This window comes from Nicotiana sylvestris, chromosome 9 (genome assembly GCF_000393655.2).
Source record: "Nicotiana sylvestris chromosome 9, ASM39365v2, whole genome shotgun sequence".
Taxonomy (NCBI): Eukaryota; Viridiplantae; Streptophyta; class Magnoliopsida; order Solanales; family Solanaceae; genus Nicotiana; species Nicotiana sylvestris.
In genome coordinates this window covers 109,307,089-109,324,411 of record NC_091065.1, presented here as the reverse complement: position 1 = coordinate 109,324,411, position 17,323 = coordinate 109,307,089, and the positions used below count along the sequence as shown (strand labels likewise).

Genomic DNA, 17,323 nt, shown 5'->3' with positions numbered 1-17,323 from the left:
TTTCAAAGTTAAAATGACTATAGAATATTGATAAAACTATTTTTTTTGTAATTTTCGTTTTTAATAAAGACAAAATATAAAGTAATATTTTTTTGTATTTTTCCAAAATTAAAACGACTACAAAACATTAATAGAATTATATTTTTTGTAATTTTCGAATTTTATATAAAGTACCAAAATAAAGTACAATTTTTTTGTATTTTTCAAGTTTATGAGAAATACATAAACTAAAATTTATATATATATTTTGTGATTTTTTTCTTTTTGCAACAAAATAAGGTAAAATAGTTAAAATAGCTATACTAGACCCAATTTCACATATTCACGCTAAAAATGTGAAAATTCTCGGGGAGGGTCAAAAATCACGTGCTTACAACAAGGATTCTATGCTAAAATACTATACAGTTTACTACGCTAACATACTAGTTTCACAAATAAAACACAAAACGACTTGGAAACACTAATATCTAAATTCAGATATTAACATAAAAAATTAAATCTTAATTTTACATTTTTTAGAACACTAATATCTAAGTCCGGATAAATATAACATACTAGTTTCGCAAATAAAACACAAAATGGCATGAAAACACATTCAATAGCCAGTGATATACATTATTATACAAGTTTGGACATAAAATAAATCAAAATACCTCGATGTAGTGAGTGTTTTGTGTGAAAATTTGAAGACGAAGGAGTTAAACCACAACAATACAATGCTCTACTACGATATGGGACCTACGTTCTTAACCTTTTGTGTGACGGGAGGGGCCAGCAATTTTTTTTATAACGGGCAGTGGGGGTAGGGGTGGGGGTGGGATAATGGGTTTTAAAAAAATGGGGGGAAGGGTGGTCGGGGAAGAAGACGAAGGGCAGTATTTAAATTGGGGTATAACGTAGGAAAAGAAAACGATATATATAGCGTACAATAATAAGACGCTATATGTGACAGTCAAATCGTTAGACCATATAGCATATGAATAAAAGACGCTAGCAGACGTTACCGTTAATGTATAGCATCATGTTTTTGCACTTTATATATAGAAATATATATTTTTTTTAAAACAAGTGTTAAGCTAATTTGAGGCCAAAAAAATAATATTTAGCAGAAGTCATGTACTCGATACAGAGTAGCGGTAGTAAAAAGATAAATAAAATAAAATAAAGCGTGAATGTTTTTTCCTTTGCAGGGTTTAAGCGGCGACTAATGGAAACACACTGCAATTTCTGGCTTCCGAAGAAGAAGAGATTTTGCGCAAACACCCTTCTCAAAGATTCACAGTGAGTCCCTCCCTTTGGTTAATAACACTTCCCCTCCCCTTTCTAACAGTTCTTACTTCCATTATTTTGATTTCAATGCTTCAGGTTTTGCGGAAACCACACCCAAAGATCTAATGGACAATGGATTCCTTGCCCTATCCACCCTTCTCAGTATATACAATACAACCTCATGCTCACTTTGTTTTTACCATACATATTTTTACTTTATTTACTTTTTTTGTATTTGCCATTTTTTAATAGCTCTGTGCTGGAAGAGAATCTCCAAAGTCACCTTAAGCGATGCCCATTTTACAAACAAGCTCAATCTTTATTACTTCAGCCTTATTACCAAGAAGGGATCAATGCTGGTAAAGAACAACAAGGGGACCAGAATTTTAGTTCAGAGATGAAGAGAAATGCTGTTCATTCAATGACCCCTTTTCAATTCTCCCTTTTGATTAATAAAATCAAGTCTCTTCATGCTTCTCTATGTAATGACATCCGTGATTCTTTCAAGATTCCACAAGCGTGTGACATTTGGACTAATCGACAAGTGGACCGGTGTTCTTTACTATCATACTACTCTTTTGTATGTGTTTTGAGCATTTTATGTTACCTTTAATCCAATGTTATCTTATTTTTCCAGCCCCGTTTTTTTCAGGACTTTACCTTTTCAAGAAAAACATGTAATGCAGCAAGCCTCAATTCTTGGGAATCTAGAAGAATTTGGGGTTCTTAAAGTTAAGTTAGAAACATCAGTGGATGATGATGATGGTGTTCCTGCAGTTGTTGAGTTTGGAGCAGGGAGAGGGTACTTGACGCAAGTTCTGACCGACTGTTATGGAATTGACAAGATTTTATTGGTCGAACGCAAATCATACAAGCTCAAGGTCAGGCGAGAAGTATAAAGATCATGCCTTTATGTTTTGTTGTGTCATAAATGTTATATCTATCAATCACCTTGGTGTTTATGATTCATGAATTATGTATAGGCTGATCGGAGTCTGCGACAGAAAGAGAGTGTTACACTAGAGCGGTTGAGAATTGACAGTAAGGGCTTTATTAACCTTTTATTTTATCTGAGTAAAAAAAAAATTAACCCTTTCCTCGCTATGAACTATTTCTTTTTGGCTCTACTTTCTCTATTTTGATCTTTTGTTAGTTTTGTTCGGATTCTCTGGCGATGCTATATAAGTTGATATGGGTTCCTCTTTTGCAATGATCTCATTCTATCACTTTTTGATCCTTAGCATATTTGTTTTTAGTCTCTGAATGATTGTGGTTATGCTGCATTATCAAGTTGTGATGCCTATGTAGTGTCATTGGTTAACTGCATTGCAGCTTCTATTGGAGTATTTGTGTTGTATTTGACGAAGCTGTTTGATTTTAGAATCGGGATTGTTTCTTAAAATACATGTGTGACATGCAGAGAATTATTTTTATTTTAGAAGACCATTACTTTTTGCAGTTTCATATTTTAGCCAACTGAATAATTCTTGTGCTACTAGGATGAATTAAGTGATTTCCTGTCAATTTATTGACTGTTGAGTGATAAACAAGTAAACTATGAACTGTGTGTCACCCACTCGAATTTAGTTGACTCGTCTATCACCATTTACTCATCTTGCTAGCTTCACTAGGTCATTCCTATGAGTCTGTGCAATGAAATATATTGGGCTCAACAATATCTAGCGATAAACTTCGGAGTCCCAAAATGAAAGCTAAGGATCTGACAAGAAACTGAAATACTCTTCTCCTGTCAAAAAGAAATTGAAATCCTTTTCAATAAATGAGCAAGTTTTACAGCATCTTTTTGCCGTCATTGTTAAGCACTACTAATAAACAGCTATGAGCATACAAGGACGGAAGAGACTTAAACGAATCTTGTCGCTCTGACTCACTTGATGATCATCTTCCTCTACTTTAAAGGTAGCCCGGTGCACTAAGCTCCCACTATGCGCGGGGTCCGGGAAGGCCGGACCACAAGGGCCTATTTTACGCAGTCTTACCCTGCATTTCTGGAAGAGGTTGTTTCCACGGCTCGAACCGTGAGATCACACGGCAACAACTTTACCCGTTCCATCTTCCTCTACTTTATTACTTTGAATTAGCGGTTTTTAATTTTTGCAGTTGAGGACCTAAAATTGGATGCTGTTGAGAGCTTACAAGGAGTTCCTTATCTGGCAATTGGTAAACATCTTTGTGGGCCTGCTACAGGTACTTCTTTTCTTTCTGCTATAAGAAAAAGAACATAACCGTGCCCTTACACAGTCAATTTGATTCTTCTTCAGGCCAGTTTTACTTTATGAACTAATACAATAAGCAAATTGATGCAGATATGACTTTAAGATGTTGTATCAGGGAACAGTGTGATGATTCTCCTTCTGAATCGACTTGCCCCATGATTGGCCTAGCTATAGCTACATGTTGTCATCATCTTTGTCAGTGGAAGCATTACATAAGTAATCTGCCTTCTGCCCGCTCTCCTTTCATGCTACTTTCTGTTGCACATATCAGTTTTGACCCCGTCTAGTTTCTCCTAAAAAAATGCTCTTTCGTTAGCCTAACTTTGTGACTTATCGAAATTCGTGAATGATACGTACCGCAGATAAGCAATATATGTTGAATTCGGGAATCAGCAAGGATGATTTCAATGCCATGACATGGTTTACCAGCTGGGCCGTCGATGCAGATCATGGGTCAGACCTCAGTGGCACTGATTGGTCTTTTGATCTACAGATCAGGTATGGTCTTTCTATTTGTATTATTCAGAGGTTTCTTCACTTGCCACATTTTCTCTTTTCTTGCTCCTAAAATGACTCTTATAAGGTATGTCCTCTACATGTGGTTCACAGGGAAAATGAGCATGTAGAATCAGATCTAAATACATATGAAGTCAAAGACATGGTGAAGAATATGAAGGCTGTGGATAGAGCCGTTGTAGGGTTGATGTGTAAGGATATTATAGATGTTGGGAGGTTTATGTGGCTCAAGGAACATGGACTTGAATGTGAGCTTGTCAAGTATGTTCAGTCAAATATCTCTCCAGAAAACCGTTTGTTGGTTGCGAGGCAGAAAAGCTGAGTGTTAACATGCTGCTGTACACTGCATTTGTACAACAACAACAAACTCAATGTAATCCCACAAGTGGGGTTTGGGGTGGGTAATGTATACGTAGACCTTACTCCTACCTTGTGAAGGTAGAGAGGCTGTTTCCGGTACACTGCATTTGTATCCCTCAGATATTTAGCTTTCTCAAACCTGTAGGTCTAATTCACAATTTGATAATGTATTCTGGATATCAGCATTTTTTGAGTAGATGTGTTTTAGAGGTCATATCCTTTGACATTTTGTTCCTGTTTTAGGCAAAAGAAAGAAAAAAAAATAGCGGTTGTAATTTCTATGTTGACAGGTAGTGACTATACCACTTACATATCGAACAGATCTTGCTCTCAATGGAGTTATTTCGATATAACCTAGGAACTTACAGAATACCGAACTTGGATAATCGGTAGAAGAATGATTGGCTAGATCATTTGCCTCATTGTGGAAGAACCCCTTTCTATGCTATGTTTCCAATAAAAAGCCGTCTGGTGTAACCTCACGGCCACTTTCTTTCCTAGAGCTTGCAGCTATTATCTTCGCTTTTTAGATATGGTGATATTTTAATGAAGTGAATATTATTAGCAAAAGGCATCAAGAAGATGCAGATGTTACAAAGAAACAGAAAGTATCAACCCAAAAATATCAACAAAAGATCTATCATAAGACTAAGGAACTGATAAATTCCAAAAAGGTTCAGATATGGTGACATTACTTGTATTTGAATCTTCTTCTGCTTTTGTTGCCTTACCAACGATATTGAAGAGCTCTCAATTTGGAGATGTCCTAATACCTTAAATTGAACTTGGAAGAGGGAATTTGAGCTTGTGTTGGTGTCATGGTGAAACAATTATAATGGCCATTTCGACGAAGAAGACCACACCATGTTCTACATTTCAGTTAGACCAACTTGTTCTGGCATTTACTCACAACGGCCTCCTACTCCTGATCAGAAGGAACAATTTCACCTCAAAGCTTATTTTACAGCCACAAGATGAAGACAGAAGGTGGAATATTTTCTGGGTTGATTTGCACGTCGATCATTTTCCCAGAAAGGACTCCAACATGGCATTCCATGGCCAATTGGCCATAGTGGACGTGGACTTGGGACATTACTCAGAGATAAGCCGAAGGGTTAATTGGATTGGCCGTTGTAGATCAAATGAGAAATATGACTCCACAAGTGCACCACGATTTGGTCTCATCCAACAGAATTTGCCTTTAGATTATACAAACACTTGACTCGAAATTGTTGCGCTAACACCTATTCAATTTGTACTGTTTTATTTGCACCTGGTTACGAGGCAATATTGTTTTGACCAACCTCAACTCGATTGTGAAAAGCTGAGTTAGAAAAGAGAAAGGACCTGAAACCAGCACATCAATGGTATCCATAGTACATTAGTTTCAAGAGGCTCTTGCTAAGGGTCTATATTAGCAATTGCACTCTCAAAATTTACCACGGAATTTTTTGGCTTTTCAATTCAATAGATTAGGAACTGGAGAAAATATTCAACAGATTAGGATTATTTATCTCCAACTACGAGGACTGTTCTCAACTGTTCAAGGCAATGGCCTAACCCTTAAAACTTACTGCAACCTTTGTATTCTTTATTCTTTCCAAAGGCCCGATAGAATAACATTTGAATTTCCTTCAGATATTCAGTTGAGAGTATAGACATCCTAGTGCAAGAATTTACAGGAAGAACAAACATGTATGCCAACCATGTATGCCGGACATGCAATACAGATACCATTTACATATTTTAGTTCACTTCCTAGGAATGACAATATGCTCAGCTATTTGCACGACCAAAGGTTTTCTCACTGCTGTAGCACATGTAGAGGAACCCATCTTTATCCTTGAAAGAATCATACACCGTCTCCATCAAGCTTGCTGCAGCAAAAGAAAATCCATACCATATCATTGACGTTGCAAATAATCCTTGTCATGGTGTTATAACATGTGAGTCAAATGAACAAACTAGGAGTTACTTGTTTGAGGCAAGGTGTTATTCACAAACACGAAGAGAGCTTTCCCAGGAGCCAGATGGAGTCTGCCACTCAGAATGTGGATAAATTGGCCAACGGACATATCACGGGGTACCAGGTATCTGTGGTCAAGAAAAAATAGAAGAATTAAAAGGAAAAAAGAGGATTATTACTATATTAGGACCTTATAGGACTATTATAAGAGGAACAGTAGAGGACTACATAGTTGCAGGGGAGTGTCTTGGAGTTGTTTTGGGGGGGGGGGGGAGGGGATTGGGTTTTCTATCTCTGTTCATTCAGCAAAGTTAGGAAACCATATGTACAACCGTGAATTAAACTACAACCCCTTCAAGAAACTAAAATCAAATTCCAAAACAGGGCCTACAGAGGAGAGTCAGTTATTGGGCTTTCACTGCATATACAAATAAATGTGAAGCCCTAAAATACTATTTAAGGCAGGGGATGGTAGAAGAATCATTTGTTGGCAGGTAGCCTGGATAGTACATTGTCCACTAAAAGAGAAGTTCCCAGACTTGTTCAGCTCTACGTTACATAAAGCTGTTCCAATAGCTCAAGGTAGATGACAGAACGGATGGGAAGTAAGCTTCTGAAGGCACTGCTATGATTGGGAAATTGAAAGGATGACCCAGTTTTTGAAAGGCCTGGAAGATGTGCAGACATTGTGAGAGCCTCCAGATTCTTTGATACCGACAGTTCAAGTTAATGCGAAGTCTTGCTATCAAACCTATCTGTTGCAATTGGCACTAGCCCCACAATAGCCTATTAAATTTAGTTGGGAAACTAGAGCTCCCTATATAGGTAAAAAAAATATATTAGAAGTACCGAGATGGTACACTATATGTACAAGAGATTATTTCTATTCCCTGAAACTAGAGCTCCCTAAAAGGCTGCATGCTTCACTTAGGTTATAGTTAATGAAGCGTGTCTCCTCAAGAATATATACAAAGAAGAGGTATGCAGATTTAATTTGCAGTAGATGCTGCATGTGTAAAAGGAGGTTGAAAACAATAATTACTCTTTTTGAAATTGAGTTACTAGGTTGCGATTCAACTGCTGAATTTTGTTTCTATATTTTTAGGGTGAAACTGGATATATCACAGAAAGTCAAAGACCCTCTTTTGGTGCTGGAGAGGATCGTAAGATGAAAAAGTATCTATTGACACAATTTGGAGCACCATTCCAACACGAATATGTATGGTGGTATAAGGGAAAGGAACGAACATGCTTCTATGGAAAAACTACATTCTTTTTCTTTTCGAGTAAGATGAAAAAGTATCTATGGACAATGTGGAGCACCATTCCAACACGAATATGTATGGTGGTATAAGGGAAAGGAACGAACGTGCTTCTATGGAAAAACTACATTCTTTTTCTTTTTGAGAAGGGTAAGAATTTTAGAAAGAAAGAAACTCTAAGCATTTTCTTCACTTTTCCCTCTCCTTATCTAAAATTTTTATTTCCCTCTGCCCTCAGATTTTTAGTTGTAACTAAATATTCATAAGAAATTCATCCAAAACTAGGAAGCTTAGAAAGAGATTTACATTTGCTCTTCTGGATAAGAAGTTTCAAGAGGAGATTCAGAACCATCACATTTATGAGTAGTATAAGAAAGTACATCACACTAGATTTTGGCAGGAAATATGACACCGGGATGATAGTTGCTTACTTCTTCTTTTCCATCTCAGGAAGGTCAGTCTTTGAATATCTTTCAACCACCACCTGCAAAAATATAAAACAAATAGATTCATGACATGACAACAATCTGCACTATGCATGAAGGAGCATTCAACAACCACCAGAGGGTAAAACATAACGGTTAATCCAATATATTTTTGTTGTTTTGTATGTTTCATTCTGAACAGCACTCATCCAAATACTGTATGTCAGCAGGATAGGAAAAGTCATAGCAATTGTAAGCAACACTCAGTCACTCACAAATAGTTTATTTTTATGCAAAGGGTTCAAATCTAACTTTGGTGTGTGCATTATTCAACAGAAGCCGTAACAACAGGTAATTATCACTTAAACTCCAAATGGTTGATAAGATAGGACTTCAACCCTTGTGGTTCCGAAAGAAACACATGGACAATGCAAAATTTTCAATTTTTTTTTAAGTAACACTTTTTAAAGAAAGCATCCGAGGATACAACCTATGTAGAAAATAATATACAAAGACCCAAAACCTAATGCTAAGCCAATAAATGGCACAACACCCATCTTACATATAATTACAGACAAGCATAACTGTATGTACTTCCATATAGGGTAATATTTCATTTCGCCATCAATATGTTAATCATATTCTCCCTCTAATTCTCACATAAGTCTGCCACTAACTTTTGATTGAATTGATCAAGTCCTTTCTTTCTCTTCATCGTCATCATTTTCACTTGTAAAATTCTCGAAAAGCCTTAAATTGTTGAAGTATAAGCATCCAGTCTCTCTCTATTCTACCTTCATTCACGTCTACAATTTTATTTGGCAATAGATAACTTGAGGTGATTATCCATCTCAATATTTGTCCGATTTTGTGAAAGAGAAAGAAGAAGCAAGAACCACATTATCAAGCATCAGGGTTATCCTAAAAATTTAAGTAGACATCATCTCTTATTGGCTGGAATAAAATTAGTCAGAATTTGCTTTGGAAGAACCATGAAGCTTATAAACTAAATAAGTCTACTGATGAAGGGTCCTAGAAAAAGCCTCTTCTCACAACTGCCAACCACTAAAGAAAGTTGTTCCAAAGAAAGGGGAAAGAGAAGGGGAGAGAAGGGGGGGGGGAGGGGGAGTATACTTTCAGAGAATTTGCTAATCATGCGAGCTATGGAACCACTAGAGATGCTAAAGCATTGCCAGGATAGAATGTGACACTAATACCTTTAACTAACATCAAAGTCATATGTGAGTAAGCCAAAGAAGTATTGGGGAGAGGTGATTAGGCAGGACATGACGTTACTTCAGCTCACTGAGGACATGACCCAGGATAAAAGGGTGTCGAGGTCGAGAATTAGGATAGAAGGCTAGTAGGTAGTCGAAAGTTCCCCGTTCTTTTCTAGTAGTATTAGTAGCGCTCTTGTTTTTTTCGTATTCTTTGACCTCTAGTATTTGCCTATTCTTTCGTTTGCTTCGTGTATCATATTTTCCTGATTGTTACTATTTGATGGTACTTTTTCTTTTACTTGTTATTGTCTCCCTTTTTCCTTATCGTCCTTTGTCTCCCTCTTCTTTCTTTCTTCTCCCTCTTTCTTCTTCATCTTCTTCCCTTTTCTCGAGCCGAGGGTCTATCGGAGCAGCCTCTCTACCTCGCCGGGTAAGATCTGTATACACACTACCCTCCTCAGATCCCACTTTTGAGAATATACTGGGTATGTTGTTGTTGTTGTAAAGTCATTGCGAGTAAATGCAAAACTTTGGAGGAATTTTAGGGGCTAAAATTGGAGATAATGAGGATGAGGCTAGGAAACTGTTTGAATGAAATGAGATGGGAAAGCTAATTGGAAGAAGCAGCTTACGATTTAGCTACTACAACACTAATATATACATAATTTTTTGCACAATCAAGCTATAATATGGCATACATGAATTGAGAACAGAACTGACTTTAGATCTTCATGTGCATTTAGTCTCTTCTGCTAAAATTTTAACTTTAAACCCAGTGATCATCTATTTACCCATTAACCTAATTGTCTAACAAATATCAAATTAGAGAAAAGTACAAAACATAGTGGTTCAATGGGGAAAAAATCATAGATAAAAAACCTTGGGATTTAAGTCAACTAAAAAGTGGAAGCTGAATACAAAAGTATAGAGACACACCGGCAGTCGATCAGGATATCTGGCGATTATATCTTGTGATTCTGCGAGTCTCTCATCTGCAGTTTAATTTTAATCGATAAGAAAAGAAATAAATTGTAAGAATAATCAGTTTGATAAAAAAAAAATATTGGGATTTTGATACAGGATTGAAACAGCACCGTGTGAAAATTCTTCTTTGAAAGCCTTCCCCATCTCTCTGCTTCACAACCGACCCGTCTATGGATGAATTTTTCTGTCCTTAAAGATAAGATCATAAGAAGAATGCGTGAAAAACACGTTAAATAACTTAGTTGAAAACTGAGGTAATTTATATTATAAGTAAGACCTTTGCAACAAGATGAGGGGATAGCTCAGATGGGAGAGCGTCAGACTGAAGATCTGAAGGTCACGTGTTCGATCCACGTTCACCGCATTCCTCTTTTTGTCAGACCCTTCAGTTTTTATAGTTCGCCAACGTGTTTAACCATTTCCCCTAATTATCACACTGTTACAATCACGGCGAAAGTTCTTAAACTGTTTTTATATCTCACAAGTCACTTTTGCTAGGATTTTGTAACCTTGTCTTGCTTCTTTTATTTTTAAATTTTTTGTATGGATATAATTCTGTCCAACTTCAAGTAGAATTTTGAGTTATTTGAATAAATGAGGAAAACCAACCGATAAACTAGAAATGAGGACGGTGAATTACAACCTAGTGCTTTAAACAAACTCTCCAATCGATATTGGTTCGCCAAAGTGTTTAACCATTTTTCCCTAATTATCACACTTTTATAATCACGCCGAAAGTTCTTAAACTGTTTTTATATCTCACAAGTAACTTTTGCTAGGATTTTGTAACCTTGTCTTGCTTCTTTTATTTTTTTATTTTTTGTGTGGATATAATTCTGTCCAACTTCAAGTAGAATTTTGAGTTATTTGAATAAATGAGGAAAACAAACCGATAAACTAGAAATGAGAACGGTGGATTACAACCCAGTGCTTTAAACAAACTCTGCAATCGATATCGGTTAGCTTGTACTTTTCCATCTTAGAAATCTGAGGTGATTTTAAGTTAGTGATTGTTTCAGAGTTAAAAGTGTAGTCAATGTCACTAATATTTATGTTAGTGATGAGATATAACAATGGCTAAGTCCGTCAAGATCAGTCAATTTTCCGACGTGTCCCGTCACGCGTCGGCGCGTGCGTCTCCTCTTTGTGATCGAGGCTTGAGAACGATCGGCCCATATGTCTTGGACTGCCCCTTCCAGCCAGCTCATCGCGATCCATCCCGCTGGTCAGATTTTCGTTAACTTCAAGGGCTGCGATCCAAGTTTTATCGTTTCTCTCTTGTCTTGTTATTTTGATATTTTAGCTTAATTGTATCTTCTTGCCTGCCTATTTTTGTTCTTGAATCTTTATTTAGTGTTTGCCCTTGCATTGTCGAATTAGTTGCATACCCACCTGTTTTATATTGTTATCTAGTTGTTTATAGTTTTATTTTGAATCTTTATTTAGTATATCTCATAGTAGTTTTGTCCATTGTCTTTGTGACATCTACTTTCAAATATTGTATAAAAAACATCTATTTCACCATCTGGCCTCTAGAGTCTCTGCCGTTATAGTTCCAGTCACAAATATCCCTACTTTAAACGGCGAGCCACGTGTCACCTCCTTAACGAATAACCCCACTCCAAACAAAATAAACCCATATATTTCATGAACCGCCCCATTACCTGATCCAATACCTTTATAATTAATTAGACCCACACACAATCATATCTCATTTTCATCTATCATCCCGTATGAACCAAAACAAATCCATCTTCTCTCTCACTATAATGTCAGCATGTTAGTAATGCACGAGCCTTTTCAGGTAAAATCTTCGGCTAGTTATGTCGTTTTCTCTTACATTTGTCGTTATTTTAATATTTTTGGGTTAATGGTATCCTTTTTAAAACCACTCTCAATTGACTCTAGGATTTTTGGATATTCTTACAGATGTGAATTTCTGTATCTGGATGTGTCTATTCTTTGATATACTTTGTTGTTTATTGTATCACTTTGGTGTTTATTTTATATGCATGTACTTTTACCACGTGGTTCCAAAATGGTAGTTAGGGTTTAATGCATTTCGGTTTTGTTTATTATTTTGGGCACCTTTATATTAAACAATTATTTCATAAGTAGGAAGATGGGTTCTTTGTTCCCTTGTGCATGTTGTATGTCGGGTGTGCGTGAAAATATGGTTCCTTTTCAGATTTTTAATCTGCACAGTTCAATAATGTGGTCCCTTGTTGGTCTATTGGTTCTGAAGCAGTTGTATGTATCTTTATGGAGGGGGTCCCTTGTTGGTTTATTTATTCTTAACTGCTATGTATCTATATTGTGGGGGTCCCTTGTTGGTTTTGTTTATTCTTGTGGTCCCTTATTTTTAGTTATTTTTTTCTTAATCTGCTTTCTTCTTTTTAATATTATCCAGATTATTAATATTGTTTACTTAATTATTTTTTAGGTTATTAAAATAGTTAATGTTGATTTGAGGTTCAATTATGACGATGAGTGGACCAAGGAACCACACCTCCTATACAACAAAAAACTAGTTCATTTTTAGAAGGGTATGATCCTGATTTCCTGTCCTTTAAAGATATAGTTAATGAGTTTATTCTGAGTTAGATTTTATAGATGTTCAACACTTGATAGTAACTGCTCATTCTAGAACTTATTATGAAATAGTAAGGGATGATGGTATTAGGAAGTTAATGTCTCTTGTATCTGATGAATACTGTACAATTGATATATTTGGTGTGGATAAATGTGAGGTAATTGTAGATGTTCCAAATATATTCCAAAATGTTTAATATTTTTTATCTAGAATTAATAAAGTTGGAACATATTGTAGTGAGGGTGAGAGTGGGTCTAAACATGTGTATGATTCTTAAGAGTATGACTCTGAAGAACTAGAGTTTGCTACACAAAAGAAAAAAGAATTGTCCAAAGCTATGAATGACTTCAAAGATTTAGTTAAAGGAATTATTTTCAAAGACATACCAGAAGCAAGAAAATAAATTAAACTTTATTCACTGGCTACCAAGAAGGAGTTAAGAGTATATAAAAGTGATAAAAAAAAGGTTAAGGTATGAATGCGCTGATGAAAGGTGCCTATTTGTATGTCATATATTTGCGGATGGGAAGTCCTGGGGTTAGAATTAAAACCTCAAGGCCTCATGAAGACTGTGGGCCAACATTTGATAATAGTATGGTAGACTACACCACCATAGCTCACTATTTCAAGAGAGAGTTACAAGATAATCCAAAAATGAAGGTTAAGGAAATGAGAGCTAATTTGAAAAGGGGTTTTGACTTAAATGCTAGTGAAATAAAGTGCAATAGGGCTAAAAGGATGGTCCTTGTAATATTAGAACGGGGCTTTAATGATGGTTACAACAAACTGGAAGCTTATGCCAATGAATTGAAGGAATCCAATCCAGGCTCTGATGTTGTGATTAATCTGTCTCAAGAGGCACTTTTACAGGGTAGAATAAAATTTCGTAGGATGTACATCTGCTTCAATGCACTGAGGTTGGGTTTTAAGTAAGGTTTAAGACCCTTTATTGAGTTAGATGGTACTTTTCTCAAAGGAAAAACTAAGAAACAGTTGTTAGTTACAGTTGGTCATGACAATATGAACCACTTCTACCCTTTTAGCTTGGGCAATTATGGATAAGGAAACTAAGATGACTTGGAACTGGTTTTTGGAACTTTTTAAGCATTCATTGGAACTCCAAAGTGGGGAACGAATAACCTCCATCTCAGACATGCAAAAGGTATGAGATTTCAGTTGTGTCTTTGCTTTTTGTCTTTGCTGATTTTATCATTGAATTCTTTAATTTTGTAGTTGTTTGTTTGTTATATGTAAGGACTGATTGATAAAGCTATGAAGATTGTCCTTCTTGGAGCATATAATAGATTTTGTGTAAGACATATTGAGTCAAATTGGTGCAGAAGATGGAGTAAAGGTGAACTGAAGAAGTTGTTATGGTGGTGCGCATGCTCAACTTATGAATAAGAGTTCAGAGACCAACTGAAAGAGTTAGATGATTTAGATGCAGTTGCTGCCAAGGATCTGTTGAATTATTCTCCCCAGATATGGTGCAGAGCCTACCTTGACATAGTATGCAAGAATCAGATAGTTGACAACAATATAACTAAATTTTTCAATTCTTGGATACTAGAAGCAAGGTACAAGTCCATCATTAGGATGTTGGAGACTATTAGGGTCAAAATAATGAATTTGTTGAGAGAACATGAAGAGTCATTTGTGAAATGGACTGGTGAATTCAGTCCTTAATCGATGAAGTTGTATAATGAGTACTTGAAGATATCATATATCAGTTGTAAGGTTCAGAGCAATGGAGACCATAGATATGAGGTATCAAAAGGATTTGACAAACACATTGTCAATCTAGTGATGAAGAGGTGCACTTATAGGTCAAGGGACCTTACTAGGATCCCATGCACACATGCAATACAAGAAGATTGATCCCTTGACTAAAATGCATTGGTACCATAGCAAGGAGGCATTTCTACTAACATACAAGCATAAGTTGCAACTTGTAAAGGGAGAAAATTCAAAAAAATAGACGTTTCTCAAGCAATGACACCACCAGAAATGGTCAAACTTGCTGGAAGGCCTAAGGTGAAGAGAAGTAGACAAAAAAATTACGCTATTAAAAGGCACGAGGAATGGTCTTTTGGAAGGAAAGGTAGAGTAATGGCATGTGGCAATTGTGGACAGTCAAATCATAACATTAAGAGTTGTGACAAAGTAATTACTTCTTATACTAAATTTTGTTAGTTCTATTTTACCATTTCTTCATCTAGCTAATTTTTTTATGTGGCAGCCAAGACAAGAAAAAGTGGTTCCCAAGATAAAGGAGAAGCATGCTAGCAGGGGTTCAATTGATGAAGAAGTAGGGAATCCAACTGAAGAAGATATTTATTTGTCGGCCCCCAAGAGATACAAAACAGTCAAACCAACAATAGTATATTTATGTCTACACCAATTCATACTTTGAGGAGGAAAAAGACCATATTCTAAGACCTAAGGTTGTCCCATAAACCCTCATTAGACTTCAAAAGAGGCAGCAACAAACAATACCAATTGCTACAAGGAAAATCGGCTTCAGAGGAAATAATGCATGTGTTTGTGAACCAACAGAACTTCCTTACTCACCAAACAACTTAACTTGGAAGGGAAAGCTGCTATGACTATAAATCAGTTGGAAGTAGGATGTCAAAAAATGGAAGCAAGTTGAAGCAAAGGAAGAGACAATATCAGTAGTGTTTCTGAAAAGTATCACTAGTATTTTGATGATGTAATTACTGCTTATGACAGTACTTATATTTTGGTGATTTGGTAATATACAGATGTAATTACTGCTTAGTGACAATACACTTAAAGATTTGGATGCCACATTATCAAGTTGTGTAAGTTGTTGGTGATGTTATAGCATGGCATCCAAATATCTATTTTAACTGTAATTGCTACTCAGATTGAAGTTGCATGAATCTCCAGTTACTTTGTGTATCTTTTGTGTTTGTATATGATGATTCAATAGCTACTTTGTGTATCTTCTGTGTTTGTATGTGCTGATTCAATAGCTGCGATCACAAACATTAATCTCCAGCTATTTTGTATTGGTTTTTGACTCATTTTAGTGCTAAAATGACCAATTCAATAGGGACCAATTGTAGGGATAACTCTGTATTTTTATCGCTATTAGGGAAGACAATAATTTGTCATTTGATGTTGAAATTGTGATGTAAAGTGTTTCCAAAGGAAACTAAAAAATATGAGCAAACTTAACCAATGATGAAAAGAGGGTTTAGAATGAACAACAAAACACATCATATTGGCGGAAAAATTGACCGCAACATCAGTTTTATCCGGTCAAAACAAAACAAAACATAAAAAATATACTACAAAACTAACATAATACATCACTTCATCAATTGTGATACAACAAATCCAACTAACAGAGCACATGAAATCATAATCAACATCTTCATCTCACCACTTTCTCTTCTAATTCCCTTGGTTTGTTGACTTGATAGTTATTCATACCTTCAAAAGCATCAATTTTTTGCTTCTAATTATCTCTTTCTATCTTAACTGCATCCAATGAAGTAGCCAAAGTATGAGTTTGAAATATTGTTGCCTCCAATTTAGCCTTTAAATTACTAATTACGACCAATGTTCTATCCAGTAGCACATCATCGTGCCACTCCCAGTAACCACAAGAATCTTGTTGTCCAACCAAAACCAACAAACATCTCATTACCAACCATTATATAAAGAATAAAAGCTGAAAATAACAAAATATAAAACAATATAACTTACTTTAGGTTTCGGACACTTGTAAAATCTTCTTCCAGAATTATCAATTTTTTAGAGGTGAAGAAGTTGGCAATTTCACCGCAATAACATGTCCTCTTCGATGCACAACTTTTTTTCGACACTATACAATTTCTAATGGTTAGATAAATATGAAACTTAGAAGAAATAAGGTGAGAATAACCCTAAGATTCAATTAATCGAGGTGGAAGAATTTAAAAGTTTGATTTTTGAAGGAACCCTAGAGAGAAAAGCTACCCGACGGGATTTTAGGTGGAAATAGAATATGATTTGTGTGTGGGTCTAATTAATTGAAGGCTATTGGGTTGGGTAACGGGGCGGTTCATGGACTATATGGGTTTATTTTGTTTGGGGTGGGGTTATTCGTTCAGGAGGCGATACGTGGCTCGCCGTTTAAAGTAGGGATATTTGTGACTGGAACTATGTCGGTTGGGACTCTAGAGGCCAGATTGTGAAATAGAAGATTTTTTATACAATATTTGAAAGTAGGGGGGATATAAATGTCTCTTTTCCATTTATTTTATTTCTTCACTTGTTTTTTTGAATATTAGTCGTAGATTATATTTCGGTTATTCATTTTATTTTTTGTCGCTTGTTTTCGGGGTAGTGCTTGCGTACTATCTCCTAGATTATAGTGGCTCTGGTGAAAGATGGTAAGGTAAGATCTTGTCCTCGGGGTGTCGTCGCGGGGGAGGGGGTGCATGAGGTAAGAGGGCCAAGGGAGCCACTAGGCTGAGA

At 36.1% G+C, this 17,323-nt stretch overlaps 2 protein-coding genes and 1 non-coding gene across 3 annotated transcripts; 2 read left to right on the top strand and 1 right to left on the bottom strand.

Annotated features, from left to right (window-relative positions):
- The first annotated feature begins 1,147 nt into the window (after positions 1 to 1,147).
- LOC104213533 (uncharacterized) lies at positions 1,148 to 4,596 on the top strand. Its single transcript, XM_009763048.2, has 9 exons — positions 1,148 to 1,281; positions 1,366 to 1,431; positions 1,522 to 1,821; positions 1,922 to 2,150; positions 2,253 to 2,310; positions 3,391 to 3,477; positions 3,597 to 3,722; positions 3,869 to 4,004; positions 4,116 to 4,596. The coding sequence occupies exons 1-9, from the start codon at positions 1,208 to 1,210 to the stop codon at positions 4,342 to 4,344; spliced, it is 1,305 nt and encodes a 434-aa protein (XP_009761350.1). The 5' UTR covers positions 1,148 to 1,207; the 3' UTR covers positions 4,345 to 4,596.
- Positions 4,597 to 5,952: 1,356 nt separating this feature from the next.
- Positions 5,953 to 10,453, bottom strand: LOC104213534 (autophagy-related protein 8i). Its single transcript, XM_009763051.2, has 5 exons — positions 10,350 to 10,453; positions 10,192 to 10,247; positions 8,042 to 8,094; positions 6,358 to 6,476; positions 5,953 to 6,259 (listed from the first exon to the last, which is right to left on the bottom strand). The coding sequence occupies exons 1-5, from the start codon at positions 10,381 to 10,383 to the stop codon at positions 6,159 to 6,161; spliced, it is 363 nt and encodes a 120-aa protein (XP_009761353.1). The 5' UTR covers positions 10,384 to 10,453; the 3' UTR covers positions 5,953 to 6,158.
- Positions 10,454 to 10,530: 77 nt separating this feature from the next.
- TRNAF-GAA (transfer RNA phenylalanine (anticodon GAA)) lies at positions 10,531 to 10,603 on the top strand. Its single transcript has one exon. It is a non-coding gene; the product is annotated as a tRNA-Phe (tRNA).
- Positions 10,604 to 17,323: the final 6,720 nt, after the last annotated feature.